Raw genomic sequence first — 18,308 nt, 5'->3', positions numbered from 1 at the left:
CAGTAAATGTAAGGAGCCAGCAGTGACCACTAATGACTTTTAGCTGTTTCTGGCTCATTTAAACATGCAGTAATATAGATAATTATGAAATGTAGCCATGATAAAAGGAACAGTTTGGAACATTTAGGGGGATTTATTGGCAGAAATAGAATATAATGTTAATAAGTATGTTTTCTTTAGTGTATAATCGCCTGAAAATAAGAATCGTTGTGTTTCTGTTACCTTAGAATGACCAGTTTATATCTACATAGGGAGCGGGTCCTCTTCACGGAGCTGGTTACCATTTTTCTACAGTAGCCCAGAATGGACAAACCAAACACTGGCTCTAGATAGGGCCATTCACGTTTTCGCGTCAGCCATCGTAGTTCTCCTACATGCTTGGCACACAGGAGAAGTTTCAGTTTCCTGCAATCTGCAACCTCACCACTAGATGCCACTAAATCCTACACACTGCACCTTTAATCAACATTTTTCTGGATCCACGTGGTTTTAGGAATTACCAATGGACCTTACTTCAAAGCATGCAATTTTACAGCCTTAATTGTGATTTTTTTACACCACAGAAGTTGAAGTTTGGTCACTAGTCTTTGGCCAGTTCATCGCGATCAGATGCTCTCATTTGAGGGCAGTAATTGTAACGAACCAGCAGTGACCACTAATGACTTTTAGTTGTTTCTGGATCATTTCAACATGCAATAATACATATAATTATGAAATTTAACCATGTTTACGGTCCAGTGTGTAGGATTTAGGGGGATCTATTTGCAGAAATGGAATATAATATTAATAATGGGTTTTCTTTTGTGTATAATCACCTGAAAATATGTATCGTTGTGCTTTCGTTACCTTAGAATGAGCCGTTTATATCTACGTATACTGCTATGTTGCACCGGCATGTTTCTACAGTAGCCCAGAATGGACAAACCGAACACCGGCTCTAGATAGAGCATTCATGTTTTCGCGTCAGCCACCTTAGATTTCCTACATGCTTGGCACTTGGGAGACGTTTCAGTTGAATGCAAAATCTGTAACCTCACCACTAGATGCCACTAAATCCTACACATTGCACATCTTTGGCCAGTTCGTCGTAATCAGATGCTCTCATTTGAGGGCAGTAAATGTAGGGAACCAGTAGGGGTGGGAATCACCAGAGGCCCCACGATATGATATTATCACGATACTTAAGTCACGATACAATCTTATTGCAATTTTAAACATTTTGCAATATGCTGAGAATTGCAATAAGATATATTGCTATTTATTACCTTTTTTTCAACTACAAATTATGCAGTTTGTCAACATCTGTTTTATTTAATAAGATACAGTTTTCACTCTGTTCATCTCAGAGTTTTCATTCACATATCTTGAAGTCAGAGGTCAAGGGAGCCCTTTGAAAATGGCCATGCCAGTTTTAAAATGTAGCCTATTTTTGGAGCGTTATTTCGCCTCTTTCGGTTGGTACCAATGGATTCCTTTTTTGGTTTTCTAGTTTCATATGATGCCAGTTTACATTTCAGTATTCTGAAATACAGAATAGCTGATTGTCAAGAGTTTAATAGTTTATATAATTAAAGATTGATCCTTAGCGTCTGTGTATCGATACAATATTGCCACGCAAAATATCGCGTTACTATGCTGTATCGATTTCCCCCCCACCCCTAGGAACCAGTACTGACCACTAATGACTGATGCTTTTCATTGGTACTGATAAGGTAAATAATTAAGACCTGCCGTTATACAGATTATTATGAAAGTCAACCATTTTAATAACAATTCTTCTGGATTTAGGAATTGCAAGTCGACTTTTAATTATAATACACGAAACATACAGCCTTAATTGTAATTTTTACATGCAAAAGTCCGTGTTTGGTCACCTGTCTCCTCTAGTAAAACTATCTTTGGCCACTTGGTAATTTTATTAGTTTTTGAGGACTACCCAAGTGCGTTGTACCCCATGAGAGGAACATTTAGTGGATTTGGACAACAAATATAACAGAGCTCTAGTTCCAAAAGGCATCAGTTCAAGGCAGAGATAGAAGACACCCTATATTTGTCCATAAAACATTTGAAACGTTATTGAAGTGTCTTCAAAGGACACTGAATAAACATATTGTAAGGTTGCCCACGGTCACACACAAATCGCCCCAAAGGGGATTGCTGGGAAGTAATCTAATCATTTCTTTTAACTGAGACACAGTGACATGCAGTGTAGATAATGATCCCCATGAAAAATGTACTGTATTTTCAAAAGAATATTCGCTGTCTGCTGACATTAACATAAAGATAGTTCTACATCCTGGAGCCATATCAACAACATGTACTTATGTTTGGTTCCTTGTATTTGCATATGCAAATATAAAAAAAAATAAATGTAATTCAGTCCTTTTATGTGACTTTGTGTGATGAACAAGCGGCATCAAGTGGTTGCACAATGAGGGTTCAGTACCACCAAGAAGCATTTGTGTCATTTTAGACCGAGCTTAAAGCATTATAGCTGAAATTAACCACAGTTTAATATAGATTTTTTACACATCTATCATATTCAATACCAGTGTGAATATGCATTGTTGTTTGGGTGTATGGGCTGCCATGCGAAATTAGCCGCTTTGCTTTTGTTGAAATTACGGGGCGGGGTGTTGAGTGAGGGGGTTCGTCGAAGTTTTACAGCTGACATTTTGATCCTGTCGTGCATTAGAAGAATTCAGTTAAACATATTTGTGTAGGTTTCGCAGGAGGAAGGTATAGTGCTAGAAAACAACGGGGTGCCGTGACCCTTCGCTTTGCTTACATAATTTGCAGCAGAATGCAAAAAGCTTTTAGACACAGATGTGACCCATTGTAATACCTTTCTAAATGCAATCAAACACTTTCTACAAATATGAGCAGGACTTTTTAAATGTGAACCCTTGTTTGACATGTAATTTTGTCCAACCCACTCCTCTTTCATTTCTCCATCAGCTCTCTCCAGTTATGCCCACATTTTCAGTTGATGAAATAGCTTGACAAAACACTAGTTTGTGTTTCTATGCCTGCTCTGAATGAGCTCGCTCTCTCTCTCTCTCTCTCTCTCTCTCTCTCTCTCTCTCTCTCTCTCTCTCTCTCTCTCTCTCTCTCTCTCTCTCTCTCTCTCTCTCTCTCTCTCTTCTCTCTCTCTCTCTCTCTCTCTCTCTCTCTCTCTCTCTCTCTCTCTCTCTCTCTCTCCTCTCTCTCTCTCTCTCTCTCTCTCTCTCTCTCTCTCTCTCTCTCTCTCTCTCTCTCTCTCTCTCTCTCTCTCTCTCTCTCTTTCTTTCTTTCTTGAGATTCAAACAGATGTTAGGGCCAAAAGAAAATGTTATATTTTATTATGCCGGTGCTGTGTAGTCCTCAATATGTTGCTGTCTGTCTCACAATTTGTCCAGATTGCTTTACATGAGTTATTTTTGTGTTTTTCCTCTAACAATACTGATGTCTAGTTCAGGACATGAAATAATCATCCCTAGAACACAGCTTGTTGTGTCCTCGCAGCGACACAAAGAGCATGTTATTTGATAAGATGCTTAGATAGATGATTCTTTACTTTCATACGTTTTTGTACGATTATCAGGCGCAAAAGAGGGGAAAAAGCGAGCACCCTCTTTGTACGTCTCTTTCACAGTGTATCATGAATTGGCTCTTGAAGACAGTTAGAAATTAGACTTTCAAATGAGGCATTAAACAAGGTGATGATCAACTGCCAAACCTTAAGTAATGATATTCTCCATCCTCAAGTCCCCAGCCTTGCATAACCAAAATGCACAAATCACAGAAAAAAAGAGCTGAAAATACATTATTATTACATATTGTGTTCACACGTCAGTCCGGGGGACCTGGGGGGGACATCAGCGACAGATAAGCATGTTTGGGTGGCCCCTACCATCAGCTGGGGAAGGCTACGCTTGGATCTTGAGGGGGGCCCCCTCATGGGTATCACTTATTTTAAATCCTGAGCCACACCACACCACACCGCCCCCCCCCCTCCCAGCCCACCCCCCCTCTTGCCCCCTCGCCCCAGGCTCCACCAGAAGTGTGGTTGCCTTTGTCATTGTAATCTGGCCCTGTTTGCTAAACGCTTCCACTGTTTACTCTCTGCTATGGGGGCTTGTATGAACAGGAGTCAGCAGGACGCAGGGTGACATCACTTTGGCTGGGGGGGTGTTTTGAAAAGCTGCATTTGTGATTTCTCGGGGCCCCTTTCTTCTTTTATTCTTCCCCGTCTCTCTATCCAGGCCTGTCGAACGCATGAGCTAACTCAGGAGGCTAACATGGCCTACAGGGAGGAATTACACCTAATTACTTGAATAACTGCTAGGCAGCAGCCTTCCGTAGTCACCAAAAATCATTTCCAGGTCTCTGCCTTTTACTGATAGCCAGACGTCTTGTCACAGGACAAAGCTTTTACATTCAAATGGTCCAGGAGAAATGAAACAGACTGACAGGTACAAACAGTAAAAAGGGGGGAAATCAAATTAACAGACAAGGATTTCATATCATCTATTTTGTTGTTGCCGTAGCGATAAAGTCGCAGACATTGAAACTGGTCTGTTGAGCCATTGTTATCATCCCTGGCCATCTGCTGCTGAGGAGTGACATTCCCTCTCATTTGCATGATGAGTGATGTATGAGGAGCTTGGGAGGGCATATGCCCCGGTCTTATGACAAAAGCAAGAGAAAGTTTTTTTAAACGCGTAGAATAAGGATCGATATATATGAATAAGGCTGGAAGAAGGAGCAAAAAAAAAGGAATAAATCACCTGTGAGTGTAATACGTGTGTATTTTTGTCCTGCATGTATGTTGCATCTTCGCTATAAGCGCACACAAATCTGTGGTGTCTGTGCGAGAGTACGCGCGCATGAGTAGAGGGCTAGTGTGCGCGCATCTGCCTTCTTGTGTGCCTGTTTGTGTGTTTTGCGGATGTGGGAGTAGAGCGAGGAGGAGGGGGGTTGGTGGCTGTTGATGTGCAAATGTGCATCATGTTGAAGGGCTGTGAATGGGGAGGTGTGACGTAAAAAGGGACCCGAACGCAGGTGCTTATCTCGAGGCTGTCAAAGGCACAGTATGTCATATTCCTGGGGACTACCTTTCAAAGCCACAGCACCAGCTCAGCTATCAAGAGACTGGGAGAAAATCAAACTTTTTGGATCACAGCACTAGGTTGGTGTCAAAGTTCTTTTTTATTTAAAGATACTGTCAGTTTGGTCAGCATTTACCATCACTGATACTCTGTGTCGCGTGTGTGTGAACGGCAAGCCTTTTAGCTCACGGTGTTAGATGCTGTCATATGGAAACAGGAGTGTTAGAAACTTACTTACAGATTCACACTGAGATTTTACACAGCTGCTAAACTTGCGGATTTTACATGATTACGTGTTATAGTATTGTGTTGGCAACTGTGTCAGGGAGTATTTAGAAAACAACTGCGCTGGTGATGAACATTGTTTGCTTGATATAAATCAGTGTTCTTAAAATCTTTGCTGGAAAGCGAGCGCAGCTTTCTGTCCAGGTTTCAGACAGTTTGAGAGGAGATTAAATGGCTCAAACTGTTTTTTGAGAGGCATGACCTATTTTTGATCATCCAGATAGCATGAGATACTGTCTATCTAGATTAAATTCACAGCATTTGTGTGGAGTATAAGCTTGTCTTAGAGGAGCACATGTTCGTATTGTGTGCAGAGACAAAGCATTGTCAGGTTGCCTGTGGCTTTGACAGTGACAGCTGTACATACAAGACCACTGAGCCTAATGCACTTAAACATTGACTCCGTGTTCCAATAACATATTTGAACAAGTCGGTGAAGTATTTTATTGCATCCTGTTCTGGCTCTCTGTAATTTTGCATTGTAAGTCCGGTAAAGTTTGAAAACTATATTGAAAACTGTGTGCTAATGTTGAATATAGTGTGATAGTAATATTGTCTACAAATCAGCTTTTGTGATAAATGATGTGGGTGTTAGATGTGTACTAATCCATCAGGACCGATTTATCATCCTGTTCTCAATTTATATTTATTTGTATTGTAACTGTGGTAAAGTTTAAAAAACTATATGCTAATGCTACATGCAGTGTGATAGTAAGTTAACTTCTGTGTTATACGTTGGAAAGTCTTAGCTTTTAGCAAATTTAGAGGGACCAAAGCACTCGACGGTCTCCAGAGCAACTATTGATTTAGGAGGACGGATGCTGGTTAGAAAAGTTCATCATTTACTAGTAACGTGCGGCACACTAATGGCTCCGAATCGTCTTTATGACCCAACTTTAAGTTGATCATTGTTAAACAAAAGCAGGACTGCAGGTTGAACTTATTGTCCTGATATTATCACAACTTTAATGTCTTTTTTTAGTGTTTGTTCTTTATTCTTCTGAACAACAGAAAATACACAATAGAGTCTATGAGAGAGAATATGTGCGTAAACTAACATTTGCCATGTCTTTCAGAGACTTTATTCTCTGCGATTGAGATGGTAAATCATTTTTTATGTTTGGAGAATTTCAGTAGAAAATTTCGAAAATTGTCAGTGGTGAAATAAACTGAAATGCCGGTTGTCATTCAGCCTCTATTTAATTACAACTCTATTTCAGTCAGCTCGCATCTCAACAAACAAGAAAAAGAGCAACAAAAGGCATTAGATAACACAGCATTGTGTAACGGTGTCACATCTCCTTTGAAAAGTTTGCCAAGTTCTTCACAAGGTGATAACAGACAGGACCTGTGAGCGAGGTTATAAAGTTACACCTCTACTCTTTGTTTTAATTAGAGAAGCAGCCAGGCTATAGCAGGGATGTGTGGTGAAGCAGTGATAAGTAAGAGGCATTATTCCTCTGTGCTCCCCGCCCTCTGCTTCAAAGCACAGGGATGTTAGTTGCTACACAACACATAAATGTAACCTCTGTTCGCCTCCAGGAGCTGTCCATGGTACCTGCTGCTACACAAAACTACATTCACAAACTTATTCACACAGCTGCAAAGCACACAAAACCTTAGTGATAGGAAAATATACATATTTCCGTCTATTTCTATCACTCTGGCAAAGAAATAAAAATACAAAGTTATTCCGATTTTTTATTTCTAATAGCTTGTTTTAATTATAAGTCAATTGCCGTCGGGTACACACAATGTAAATGCCAAAAATCGCACAAATAAAGCTCAGCATACATACAGTACACGTCAGTCTGTTACATGTTGTGTTACCTGTTTTTTACCATGCTCAAACTTCAGTTAGTTAATCCAGGAAAATGAATTATGTGGATTTAATTCAACAAGGTCTCAGAAATGATCCATCTGCTGTTGAGCAGCTGGTGAAAGGATAAATGTAATTAATTACTTAACTTTTGAACAGTATTTCAGGGAAAAAAAACAGTGCTGTTTGTGTGTCCTACTGGGGAAAAAATATATATATATAAAATATGTAGATATATGATAGGTATACACCTTTCTAATGTATTCTTTTTTCTCTTCAGTTCTTAGAAACGTGTTATATTTTAAATAGTCTTTCCAGGTAGTATTATAAATGTATAATCCATATATTTTCAAGAATTTGTTACAATGTTAATATATCACTTTAAAATATGATTAGTAATATTGCATAAATTAAATTTCTAATAAATGGATAATACAAAATAATAAATTAAATATTATAATTTATAATTAAGTGTGTAGAATTAGATAAAAGTAATTATCATGATATAAATTATAGACTGTAATTTTAGTTATTTTTTCTGGTTGTTTCTTTAGAAGTGGACTCATCCTAACTAGACACTCTAAAAATAGGTATTTAATTAGTATTATGTAAATCATTTGAAAATCTTAATAAAATGTTAGTGTTGTATAATGGTAAATATGTTTTCTAGCTTGGTTCTACTTTACACCAAAATGATATAAAAATATTAACAAGGTGGGATTTTTCTAAAAAAAAAGAAAAAGATAATTAAAAAAAGCACAAAAATACCCTTTTACTTATATTTCCCTGACAGGGGCAAGACTATGAAATGTCCCCAATTAATATTACATGGGATTTTATTCCGCCTTTCTTGTTTTAAAAATATATTTCAGAATTTACCTTGATTGTAATGTACCTCATTGGCTGTGGTTTTGTTTGTTGGCCTAACTATAAAGGATCTGCTTATACCCTTGTGGGTTGGGAAGAATTAGGATTTATGAATTTATTTCCTCTGTTGTATTGTTTAAACAGCTTTGGTTTAGTTTTGATCCCTTCCTCTTGCCTTTGAGGCTGTTCCACGGTGTCAGCTGTTGACTGATAGTAAGAGAACTGCCTCACAGTGTGAATGAAAGAAAACTAGCGGTTGGTAAACACTGATAAGGGATAAATAGAAAGCGGTCAGGCAGAGATAGTTCTGTGGGAGCCCAGATTGTGTGCGGTCTGTTAAAATGAGATTCTGAGCCTGTCCTTTTTATTCTTCCTCCCCTCCCCTCCCCTGTGCGGCGTTTGTCTGGAAAATCTCCAGTGACCCGGCTCGGCAGTCCCAGGCTGCAGTATTCTTTTTTTGTATTTGTTTTGTTTCCTAACAAGGGTCAAGTTGGCCAATAGACACGTCCCTGATGCTTATAGACAGCTGTCATGACTTCAAGTGCTTACAATAGTTACATTTTACATGAATTCATGGTTGTGCACCAACAAACACTGCAGCAAGAGATTTGTTGGGAAGCTAAATGTATGTGTTACCTATCGTCGTATAATTTACCTCCAAAATCCTTTAATATTTACAAAAAAAAAAAGAAAAGCTGAGCAGTTATATCACTCATTACATATGTGCTCAGAGTATCATTATCAAGTCAAAGTGTATATATCACCATGCTATATTAATTACAGTCACATAATTAGACATTTACACTCTCTCCACTACAGACCCTGAGGAATATAAATCTCATTTCTCAATTAGAATCACTCTAAATGACTGTTTTATTCAATTCTTTTTTTTAGGAGCAGTCTGTCCTTTCTGGGGTGAATCTATCTTTTATGTGATTAAAAAGACCTTCAGAGGTCTTACCTTGAGGATCACCATGTGGTGTATTTACACAGAAAATAATTCAGCCCATTGTAGCCCAGCAGCTAATGAGATTGGTTGTTAAGTGAATGACACAAAGGCTACAAAAAAAAAAAAAAAAGAAAAAAGCTTCGCGTTTCGGGTGAATATCACTGTGTCCCTGCAAACACACACACACACACACACACACACACACACACACACACTCTGAGCAGCGAGACTCTGGACTACCCTGTACCCCACCTCGATCTCCTTCTGCTCCGTCTCCTCCCCGATGTCACTATGAGATGCAAAACAAAGGCTAAAAGGGGCATGGTAAGTCGAGCTCGCCATTCTGCCCTGTCGGACATGTTAACATGGGTGCATTTAGATGCAGGAGACAAGTGATTGTGTTTGACTGTGTGAGGATGTGCTGTGCTGTGTAAAAGCCTGAGGCTCAGATGAGTAGATTCATTGAAGGGTCAATAACAGTGATGCTGTTTTATGTAAGTCAGTATAAGATTGCCACGTTATTTACTTGACCATTCTTAAACTTCTCAATATGCTGCTAAAACTTTCTCTCTCTGTGAGCCACTTGAGCTGTATCTTTTAAGAGTTTTTTTTTTTTCTGTGCCTGTATTTGTTGCTCAGACGTAGTTCATTGTTGCTGATCCTTGAGTAAAGCTTGACTCAGTGTTGTCCAAGGATTTATCTAAAAAAGGCTGAACAGAGAAAAAGCATGACAGCACAAGAGAGGGTCTTGCTAAGCACCCCAGACTGCGTTTGTATCGATTGCTGAGCTGTTTGGACACTCACTCAAAAAGTGAATAGATGTTGTTTCGACACAAGCGTGCTCGTTTTGAACACTGTGCAGATACCTTCTCTTTTTTGATCTCTGAATAGTAGCACTGGAGCATCAGCAGCAGTGATCGCTGTAAGTGCATTAGCTTATCATGCTCCACTGTCAGGCTGGAAACTGGGTTAAAGTCCATCGCGTATATTAAACCCTGGACTTAAGTCAAATTTACATTTTGTTAAAGATTACTCCTTTTATTGATGCATATAATCATATTCATGGACCATCTGCTGATTTGGCAAGCATGGATCAAACTCACAAAACAGCCCCTGCTAACCTTTTAAGTACAAAATAGTCTGGCTTAACTCAGCTAGCCCAGAAGTGTGTGTGTGAGTGTGAGAGATTGTATGGATATTGGATAATACTTAATTTAGATCCTCCAGGCTGCTCATGCCATATTTTATTTTATCATGATCGCTTTGGTAGCAGACCACGGGAGCTTGTGTTTGTACAACTGAGCAAATAACGTTCGTCTGACAATAAGCAAAGCAAAATCTTTGGTACGAGGAATCTGATTAAACTCTTGACCACGGCGTACAGCTCTGAGTTTATATCCGTCGCCATGGTTACGTGGATTTCACAGTGCAGCGCTGCACACTTCCACCTGGTTGTGATCGGCTATACGGGGCCTCACCTCTTGAGCGTAATAAAACGCTGCTGAAGGCTTTTTCTAGTTATTCTGATAACCGATTTCTCCCAGTGTGTGTTTCACAGAAATAGAAAATTCACCATTGGGCATCCTTTACTGCATGAAATACTTATGTTCGACTCATTCCAAACAAAGCTTACGCAGATTGAGAATTCATATGCCAGAGGTAAATCCGAGTTAACACGGATTTATACTGGCATGAGTTAAAGGACTAGAGTTTGTAATCCAGGTGGCCAAGGGATTTTACCATACAGTGGCAAAAATCACTTAAAACTCCCCCAACATCCTAAGCCACTGAGCTCAGTAAGCAGACAGATTGTTCAGAATTGATGACAGCACAACTATATCAGAGCTGGACTGTGCTTGCGTGTGCATGTGTGTGTGTGTGTACCCGCATGTCTGTGTGTGTGCGCATATGTGAACATGTTTGCTTCCTATATATACTCAATTAGCACTAAATGGGCTCTTTAGAATAAGACCTTGACAGATTGGTACTATTTTGCTTCAACAGGCTAGGGGAGGTGTATTGGGAATACTGCCTTCTATCTGCATAAACATCAGTAGCATGAATAAAAAAGGAAACAGCAACCTCCATTTCAGCGGCCTCTGACTGATTAGCAAAGTGATCAAAGTCGCTATAATATTCAAATAATCAATGTTTTAATAGTCTTTTGCTTGATCCAGTACATTACTGGAAGAAAAACAAAGGTGCGCCTCTATATGGGTTACATCGTGTGTGTGTGTGTGTGTGTGTGAACACGCACACCCGGCGTGTGCACATGTGCACATGTGTGTGGAGGACAGAGGAGCAGAGATAGAGTGGAGTTGTTTAATGACAGGAACAGCTGACTCATTTAGAGGGAGCAGTGAAAGGTAATTAACCCTGGGAAAACTACAGCTGCCATGCGAGCTGTTCACTTCAGCGCAATCTGATTAGGAATCACTGCTCGAGTCCCTGACTCCTTTCAGACACTGTGTGTTCGAGGTAAACTTTTCCCTTTGCCCCGGAGAGCCCCGGAGCACTGGAGACCTGCCTTTTGTGACGGAGGGAGGGGGGGGGGATTAGCTGGAACGGTTACTACGTTTCTCCAAATTGCAGACCACCTGGTAGCATTCATGCAACCTCCTCCATGAAAGGGGCCTCCTTGGGCAGGAACAATGAGCGGGATTACTCTGCTCATTGTTACACCGGGGCTGGAACTTCTTTTTCCCCAAACACCTGTCCCCCAAATTAGACAGGTTTGAAAAAAGCATGTTCGTTGCAGAATTCAAAGATTCAAACTAACATGAGTGTGGTTTGGCAGACTGGAGACTTGCCAATGGTCGGATTGTCTGCCACTCCATTTATTATGCTATTGATGCATAGTGTAGTGCAAGAAGATACTAATTTTATTTGTCTCGATATTTTTGGTGTTCTTAATTGGATTGAAATTCACAAATAAAATAGCATATCATCTAGGCCCCTTTCATACGATGAGGGAACTAAAAGCACCAGAAATTTGGTCAAAAACAGAAATTGGCTCTTTGATGTCAGAAGAAACAATCTGGACTTGGTGCCTTTGTGTGGTCCGGCTCCAGATGAACTCAATTTAGAGGGAAGGCTTCGGGATGACTTTGGAAGGCGATTACAAGATTCATAAATCACCTCGGCAAAGGTGTCACCATCTGACTCTTTTATGGGACTCTTGCTAACTCCGTCCAATAACAAGTTTCCCCTGTAGTTATGCCATCATAACAAATCATTGAAGCGATAGCGGCGAGCCAGGCTCCTAATTGTCTGTTAAGAATTCTGTGAGCTGTGTTCTTTTATTGAAGCATCTCTGTCTTGGAGAAGTGATAAGATGCCAATACGCTCCTCTATAAAAGTACTCTTTGGCAAAAGGCACAAACACTTTGCTTGGCCGTCAGGGTAGCTGTGAGGCTGTTATATCTGAAATCGCAGTTGACTTCAAGATTTTTGACTGTGTCTGCATGAATCCAGAAACCTCCATCAGACGGAGGAATGCTCATAAATTGTCGGCAGAATAATTTTCTTTACAGTGTTTTTTTTTTTTTTTATCTGAAAGGACATATACAAAAATAAAAGCCTGATATTTTTCTTTTCGCTGAATTTTAGATTATATTAAATAAACTCATCTTAATATTTAAAGCATTCGAGGGAGTACATTTATAAAAGACAATTCAACTGAAAAAAATATAATTTTCTTTTAGCAAATGTTCCAGCGCATTTCAGTGTTTATTAACTGTCGATAGGTAACCGATGATTAAACATTGTAAACTAAAAAAAAAAGGAGATTTAATGCCAAGTTTTAGACATAAATCAGACATCCTAGACCTCTTTTGTCCCCTCCCCCCTCCTAAAATATATCTCAGCCATTATTCTAATGTCCAGCTGGTATTTAGGCACAGGGCGTCTGATGGCTCCCTGGCCACCTCACAAAAAAAGACAAAAAAAAAGAAAAGTTGTTTATCTAAATACTCTCTGAACAGAAGTTGATTTTAATCTCTGAGCAGAGCTTAATTTACTCGCCACGAATCCATTTGCATCTCAATGAAAAAATGGGCAAAAAGCAATCGCCTGCTTTCTGTATACAATTTCACCTGCTTTCCACAGAATAGGTGTGAGCACAAGCAGCTCACCTTTCGCTTCATCCAGACTTTATGTTCACCCTCAAACCTCCTATATAGGGTAAATATAAATTACGATCATCTCGCTATATATCCTCAGACATTCATTACAAGGAAATATGAAAGTAAAAGGTGCTATCTCCTTGCCGTTTGCTCTTTATTATACATAAACAGAAAACACTTAGCATGTAAAATTAATGTGAAAATTATTCCCGGGGTAAACTATAAACACAGAAGTTACCCCGCACATTTACCCTTTTTTTCTCCTTCCCCTAGATCAGAGTGTAATTGCCAGTAATCAGGTCTGTTTGCTGCTGATAAAACCACTCTGAATGCGAGGAACCCTCTTTGTGTGATGACTCAATTATGCCAGAAGTGGCTCATCAAACCTGGCCCATCAGCTGCTTTAATAAATAAGGAGGAAAACTTGCTGCAGGCGCATTATAATTCCATTCATTCCATAATTAAATCCATTCCAGTTTTAACCCTTCACTCAGTGTGCTTCTGGAAGAGGAAACAAAAACAAGGAGAGAGAAAGAGGAGGGTGGGGGGGTGATACACACCAGACAGTGACCTTGCACAGAGCACCCATCCGTTCCCTATAATTCAAAATGATACTGTTGAAGAAAGGTTAAGAGAAAAAGGCTCGTGGAGGAAAAAGGGATGGGAATCAGTTAAGACGCGGCTCCTGGTTTTTTTATGTATGCATTGTTTCCACACACAGACAGTAATTATATTAAAAGAGTAATCTAATCATAACAGTTGGTTGGTTGAGTGTGCAGCACTGACATTTTGAAATCTTATTTTGCGTAATCTCATTTGCCTCTATCATCTCGCCCTGTACCCCTTCTATCTAAAGGAAATGTAAATAATGTAATTAATTTTATGGTCTCCAGAATCTTACTTTGGCGACTGTGGCTTATTGGTTTCAAGATGAGGTATCAGCACAGTAGTTTTTTTACTCCATCACAATAATGTCTGTGTTAATTACATGAGAGCGTCCCAAGTGCGCGGATAAGCTGGGAACAAGGGGACACAAAGACTCAAGGTCAGTGATGAATATCCACAGCAGCTGCACGGTATTAATAAGGCATTATATGAAAATAATAATAATAGCATCACTTACAACAAAATGCGAGAGAGAGTGTGGTTAGAGTAATGTCAGGAGTGCCGGGGTGTTTTACAGATATTTTTCCTCTCCTCAAGCTTTGGATCCAGCCTCTCTGATAATGGTGCGAGGCAATGGTTATTCATGATTGCTGGACTGGGAAGGTCCCTCTCTTTTTCTCTACCCCCAGTCGCAGCCCATTCTCTCCTCTGTGGTGGGAATGCTAGCAGATGGGGTTAGGGGGGAATGGGCTGGGCTCAAGGACAGCTAGCAGCCAGATTAACACATAGAAAATCTCATAGACCCTCAGCAGCATCAGGCTGCTTCCTTTCCCCCTGAGAAATCTGCCCTAGACGCAGGCAAAGGGTCCTCTGAGGAGTATTATTTGTGTTGGACTTGGGGTGGGGGGTGCATAAATATGATTCAGCAGATGACGAACCAGCTCAAATAGTAGTGAGTCTTTTTTCATATGCTAATGAAACTGAGTGAATAACCCTCACTACCCCTCCTCCCTCCTCTTTTTTCCCCCAGTTTTGTTTTTCCGGGGAAGCGCTCTGTGAGCTATAATTAAGAAGATGTTGTTTTTTTCTCAAAGCTAACAGAAATAAATAATTCCATAATAAGATCTGTGAAGTGAAGAGGCTTAATGTACTCATTGTGTTCATCCTTGTTTTCCCTCTTGGATGTTTTGTATTAATTAGAAGCAAGCAATTTGATCTCTGTCAAGCAATCAATTTGCATCGTGTTCCTTATTCTATGTGAGGCATTAATATGCTCTTTCCACCTTTTTCCTGACTGCATGTTCACATCCATGTCTCTGGTGTAATGATGAAAACCTTCAGAAAAGATGGTTCAGACGCATATCATTGCTAAAAAAAAAAGTTGCATATTTTTATATACCTGTTTTTTTTTTCTCCCTGTTATAGATAATGAATTACATGATCACCTCCTGAGAGATAACAAGTGTGAAAGCATCAACCGGGGTGGACAGTGCGGATCTGGCATCTCATCCTACAGAGCGCTCGGAAAACTACAATCAAAGGTAAACAATCGGACGGAGATTAAATACGACATGTGAAGTGAAAACAACTTTTGTTAGGGACAAAAAGTCTCTAAATGATTGTGTAACAGTGTTTTGGATAAGTAGCATGCTAAGTGGTGGAGTGTCACTGCTCCTTTGACCACAGCGATCACAAACTGAGATTGTTCTTTACTCATGCAGAGCTGTGGGTGGCCGCCAGACACATCATTTTACTCTTTTTTTTTAAAAGGTATTGCTGAGTCTGCTTTTTTCTAAAGTGATGGTTGATAGTTGTCAGGTTGTCTCGGCTGGATTTGTACCTGATAAAACTTCCTTTGAAATCATAATAGAAAAGTTTAGAGAGATCTGCTACAAGGTCTTTAAAGGACCATACCAATGTTTTAACAATATACAATAGGAGCACCGGTATAATACACTGCATAGAGGGCTGGAAAATTACAGTAAACATACAGTTTAGATCAAATATAAACAAGATATAAGACCCTATGCTTTGGGAAATGCTTCGCAGTAGAGGTGTAAGAAAATATCGAAAATATTAAGTATCGCGATGCCGTATAGCTTCTCAAAAACACAGTATCGATTTGAATTAATAATTTACATCCAAAGATTAACTCAGTTAATACTTTATTTAATTTGCAAAGAGATGCACCCTCTCAGTGTATGTCCCCTCTCAAAGTAGTGCTGTGATGTTGGATGTTACAGGGACTGTGTTAAATGCAGATCCAACTGTTCTGATTGCATTATAAAGTAACTTTTTTATTCAGATTTGATGCATACGGTGGTGTGTTCTTTGTACTATGACGGTTTTCTTAGATTTAAAAAAAATTGCAATATATCACCTTGCTTGCAGTATCGCAATATATCGCAATATATTGAATCGTAACCTCTGTATCATGATACGTATCGTATCGCCAGATTCCTGCTAATACACAGCCCTACTTAGCAGTGATGTAATGTGAACATGTTTTGTAGTAAAACATGCTAAAACACGGCTATCAACCTTAAACATTGTACTTAGTGGCCTTATTTCTGTGTGTTTACTGTTGGAAAAGTGATGCTACAACAATCCTAATTGGGGTTTTTTCAACATTTTACGTGAGTAGTTGGTAACCACACAAAATATAAGGCCAGAGAACACGTCAACATAGCTGAGGAAACTAAATTTACCTACTATTTACTTACAGAATGTTTTGGTAAGAAAATTTAAAAAACTGAACAAAATCACTGAAAAATATGAACTACAATACTCTTAGGGAGTTTCTACAAAAAAAATGAGTATTGTACAGTATTTACGCTGTTAATCATTAAGATATTATGCGAGTTATTATGCTGGAATAACAACATTTTACGTAAATGTAATTTTTTTTTAATTCTACTGGTAACTCTTTACTTTAATGCCACTATTAAGCATTTATTGGCAGTACATAGACATTAAACAAATTACATTATCATGTAGTTGTATGTAGATATAAAGATGTTTTAAGTGTTTATTAATGTATAGTGTTTGTCGACAATTATAACTTCTCCCATAAAAAAATATTTTATATTATTATAACTGAAGATTGTGATTCATTATCTGTTTATACACCCGTTTCCACTTATGGGTGCCTGTAGGAGGAGTTACAGTTGTTGAGAAATACATTAATAAACACTTGCACAGTATATATATATATATATGCTTATAAAGGCTTAACAGTGTTATCATTCCACTTTCATATATCCAGGACCAAATTCTTTATTTCATAAATCTACGCTACGTATAAAAGAATTAATGATACGTTGACCAAATATTGTTTGCTTTGGTATTTTAGGTTGATTGGTTGTTTGTTGATTATATGACTTTTGTATTTGTTTATAATGCTTATTGAGGTGAGATTCCTTCTATAAGCCCCTTGGGGTTTTTCTAATCTCATGGGCACAACTTCTTTTCTTTTGTTGTTGTATTTCTGTTGCTTTGTTTTATTGTGCGAACAAATAAATCTCCCACAAAAAAAAGAACTGTCATACAAGAAATAATGGAAAGGTAAATTATATGAAGTCATCAGCCAGGTTGTGTAGGGAATATCAAACAAAAGCTCTCATTTGACCCTGAATGTATCTATTTGTTCTGCTTTTGTAAACACTCAGCAGCGTCACATGTTTGTCCATGTTGTTGCCATGCCAGGACTACCTGTTAGGACACCAGAGCGTCTACGGAGGCCTTCCTTGTTCTCTTGTTACTTGTCACTTCTTGTTACGTGAATTACATATACAGTAGCCTCTGCTTAGTACAAATCTGCCGGTAGGCTTTATCATAATTATGTCAGAAAGGCACACGTGGCGCACTTTAAAAGCAACAAAAGAAAGGTTGCAATTTGCTCGACAGACTTATATAATATGTGAAACTGGATACGCAGCTCGGGGTAAAAATATGTGGCGCTATAGTCAGACGTACAGTACGGTGTAATTGTGTTTCATGGTTGGATAATCATAGGACTGACTATAAACCAATCATTATCAGGTGATTCCTGTAGCATTAAGGTTTATTTAATTAAAGCATGATGCTATCATTACAGACATAGCATTCTTAATTAATTCAGAGAAATAAAAAAAAAAATACGTAAAAATAAAACAATTACTTTTGTAAATATAACAGGTTTAATGATAAATTAAAACATTTGCATAAGAAGGGCACTTCTAAAATGTCAAATAAAGAAAAAAAACAGCACCCTGGTAATAAATAAACGTGTGTGAGTCAGTGTTGATATTTCGGCACACTGATAACATCATTTTGAACTTTGATTAATGTCCATGTTACAATCTCAGGTTGCAGCATGTAAGAGCAACATTTTGCCTTCAAAACAACAAATTTACGCAAAATGTTGAAGCATGTCTGTGTGGAAAAGTGTTCCAAACTAATGAGGTACATTCGTTTTTACAGAATGTAATCTATAGTGTTTGGGAGTTGTTTGTCTCAATAGGCTGTAGTAATCAAAAGTAATGAACCTATTATGAGCAGGACCTCTGAGGGCCCGGCGTGGCATTAAG

At 38.8% G+C, this 18,308-nt stretch overlaps 1 protein-coding gene across 5 annotated transcripts in view; it reads left to right on the top strand.

Moving 5' to 3' along the window:
- st18 (ST18 C2H2C-type zinc finger transcription factor) overlaps nt 1–18,308 on the top strand; it is a 45,573-nt gene that overhangs the window by 5,486 nt on the left and 21,779 nt on the right. For 3 of the 5 annotated variants that reach the window (XM_074651530.1, XM_074651531.1, XM_074651532.1), the window contains exon 3: nt 15,166–15,281. In XM_074651530.1, coding sequence (XP_074507631.1) covers nt 15,166–15,281 — 116 coding nt within the window. Of the gene's footprint in view, nt 1–5,038; nt 5,171–15,165; nt 15,282–18,308 lie in introns of those variants that run through there. The other 2 variants (XM_074651534.1, XM_074651535.1) reach the window with 1 other exon arrangement.

The sequence above is a fragment of the Sebastes fasciatus genome, chromosome 11 (genome assembly GCF_043250625.1).
Source record: "Sebastes fasciatus isolate fSebFas1 chromosome 11, fSebFas1.pri, whole genome shotgun sequence".
NCBI classification, from domain to species: Eukaryota; Metazoa; Chordata; class Actinopteri; order Perciformes; family Sebastidae; genus Sebastes; species Sebastes fasciatus.
Note: the sequence above shows the minus strand (reverse complement) of the source record. Positions and strands in the feature narration are given on the sequence as shown.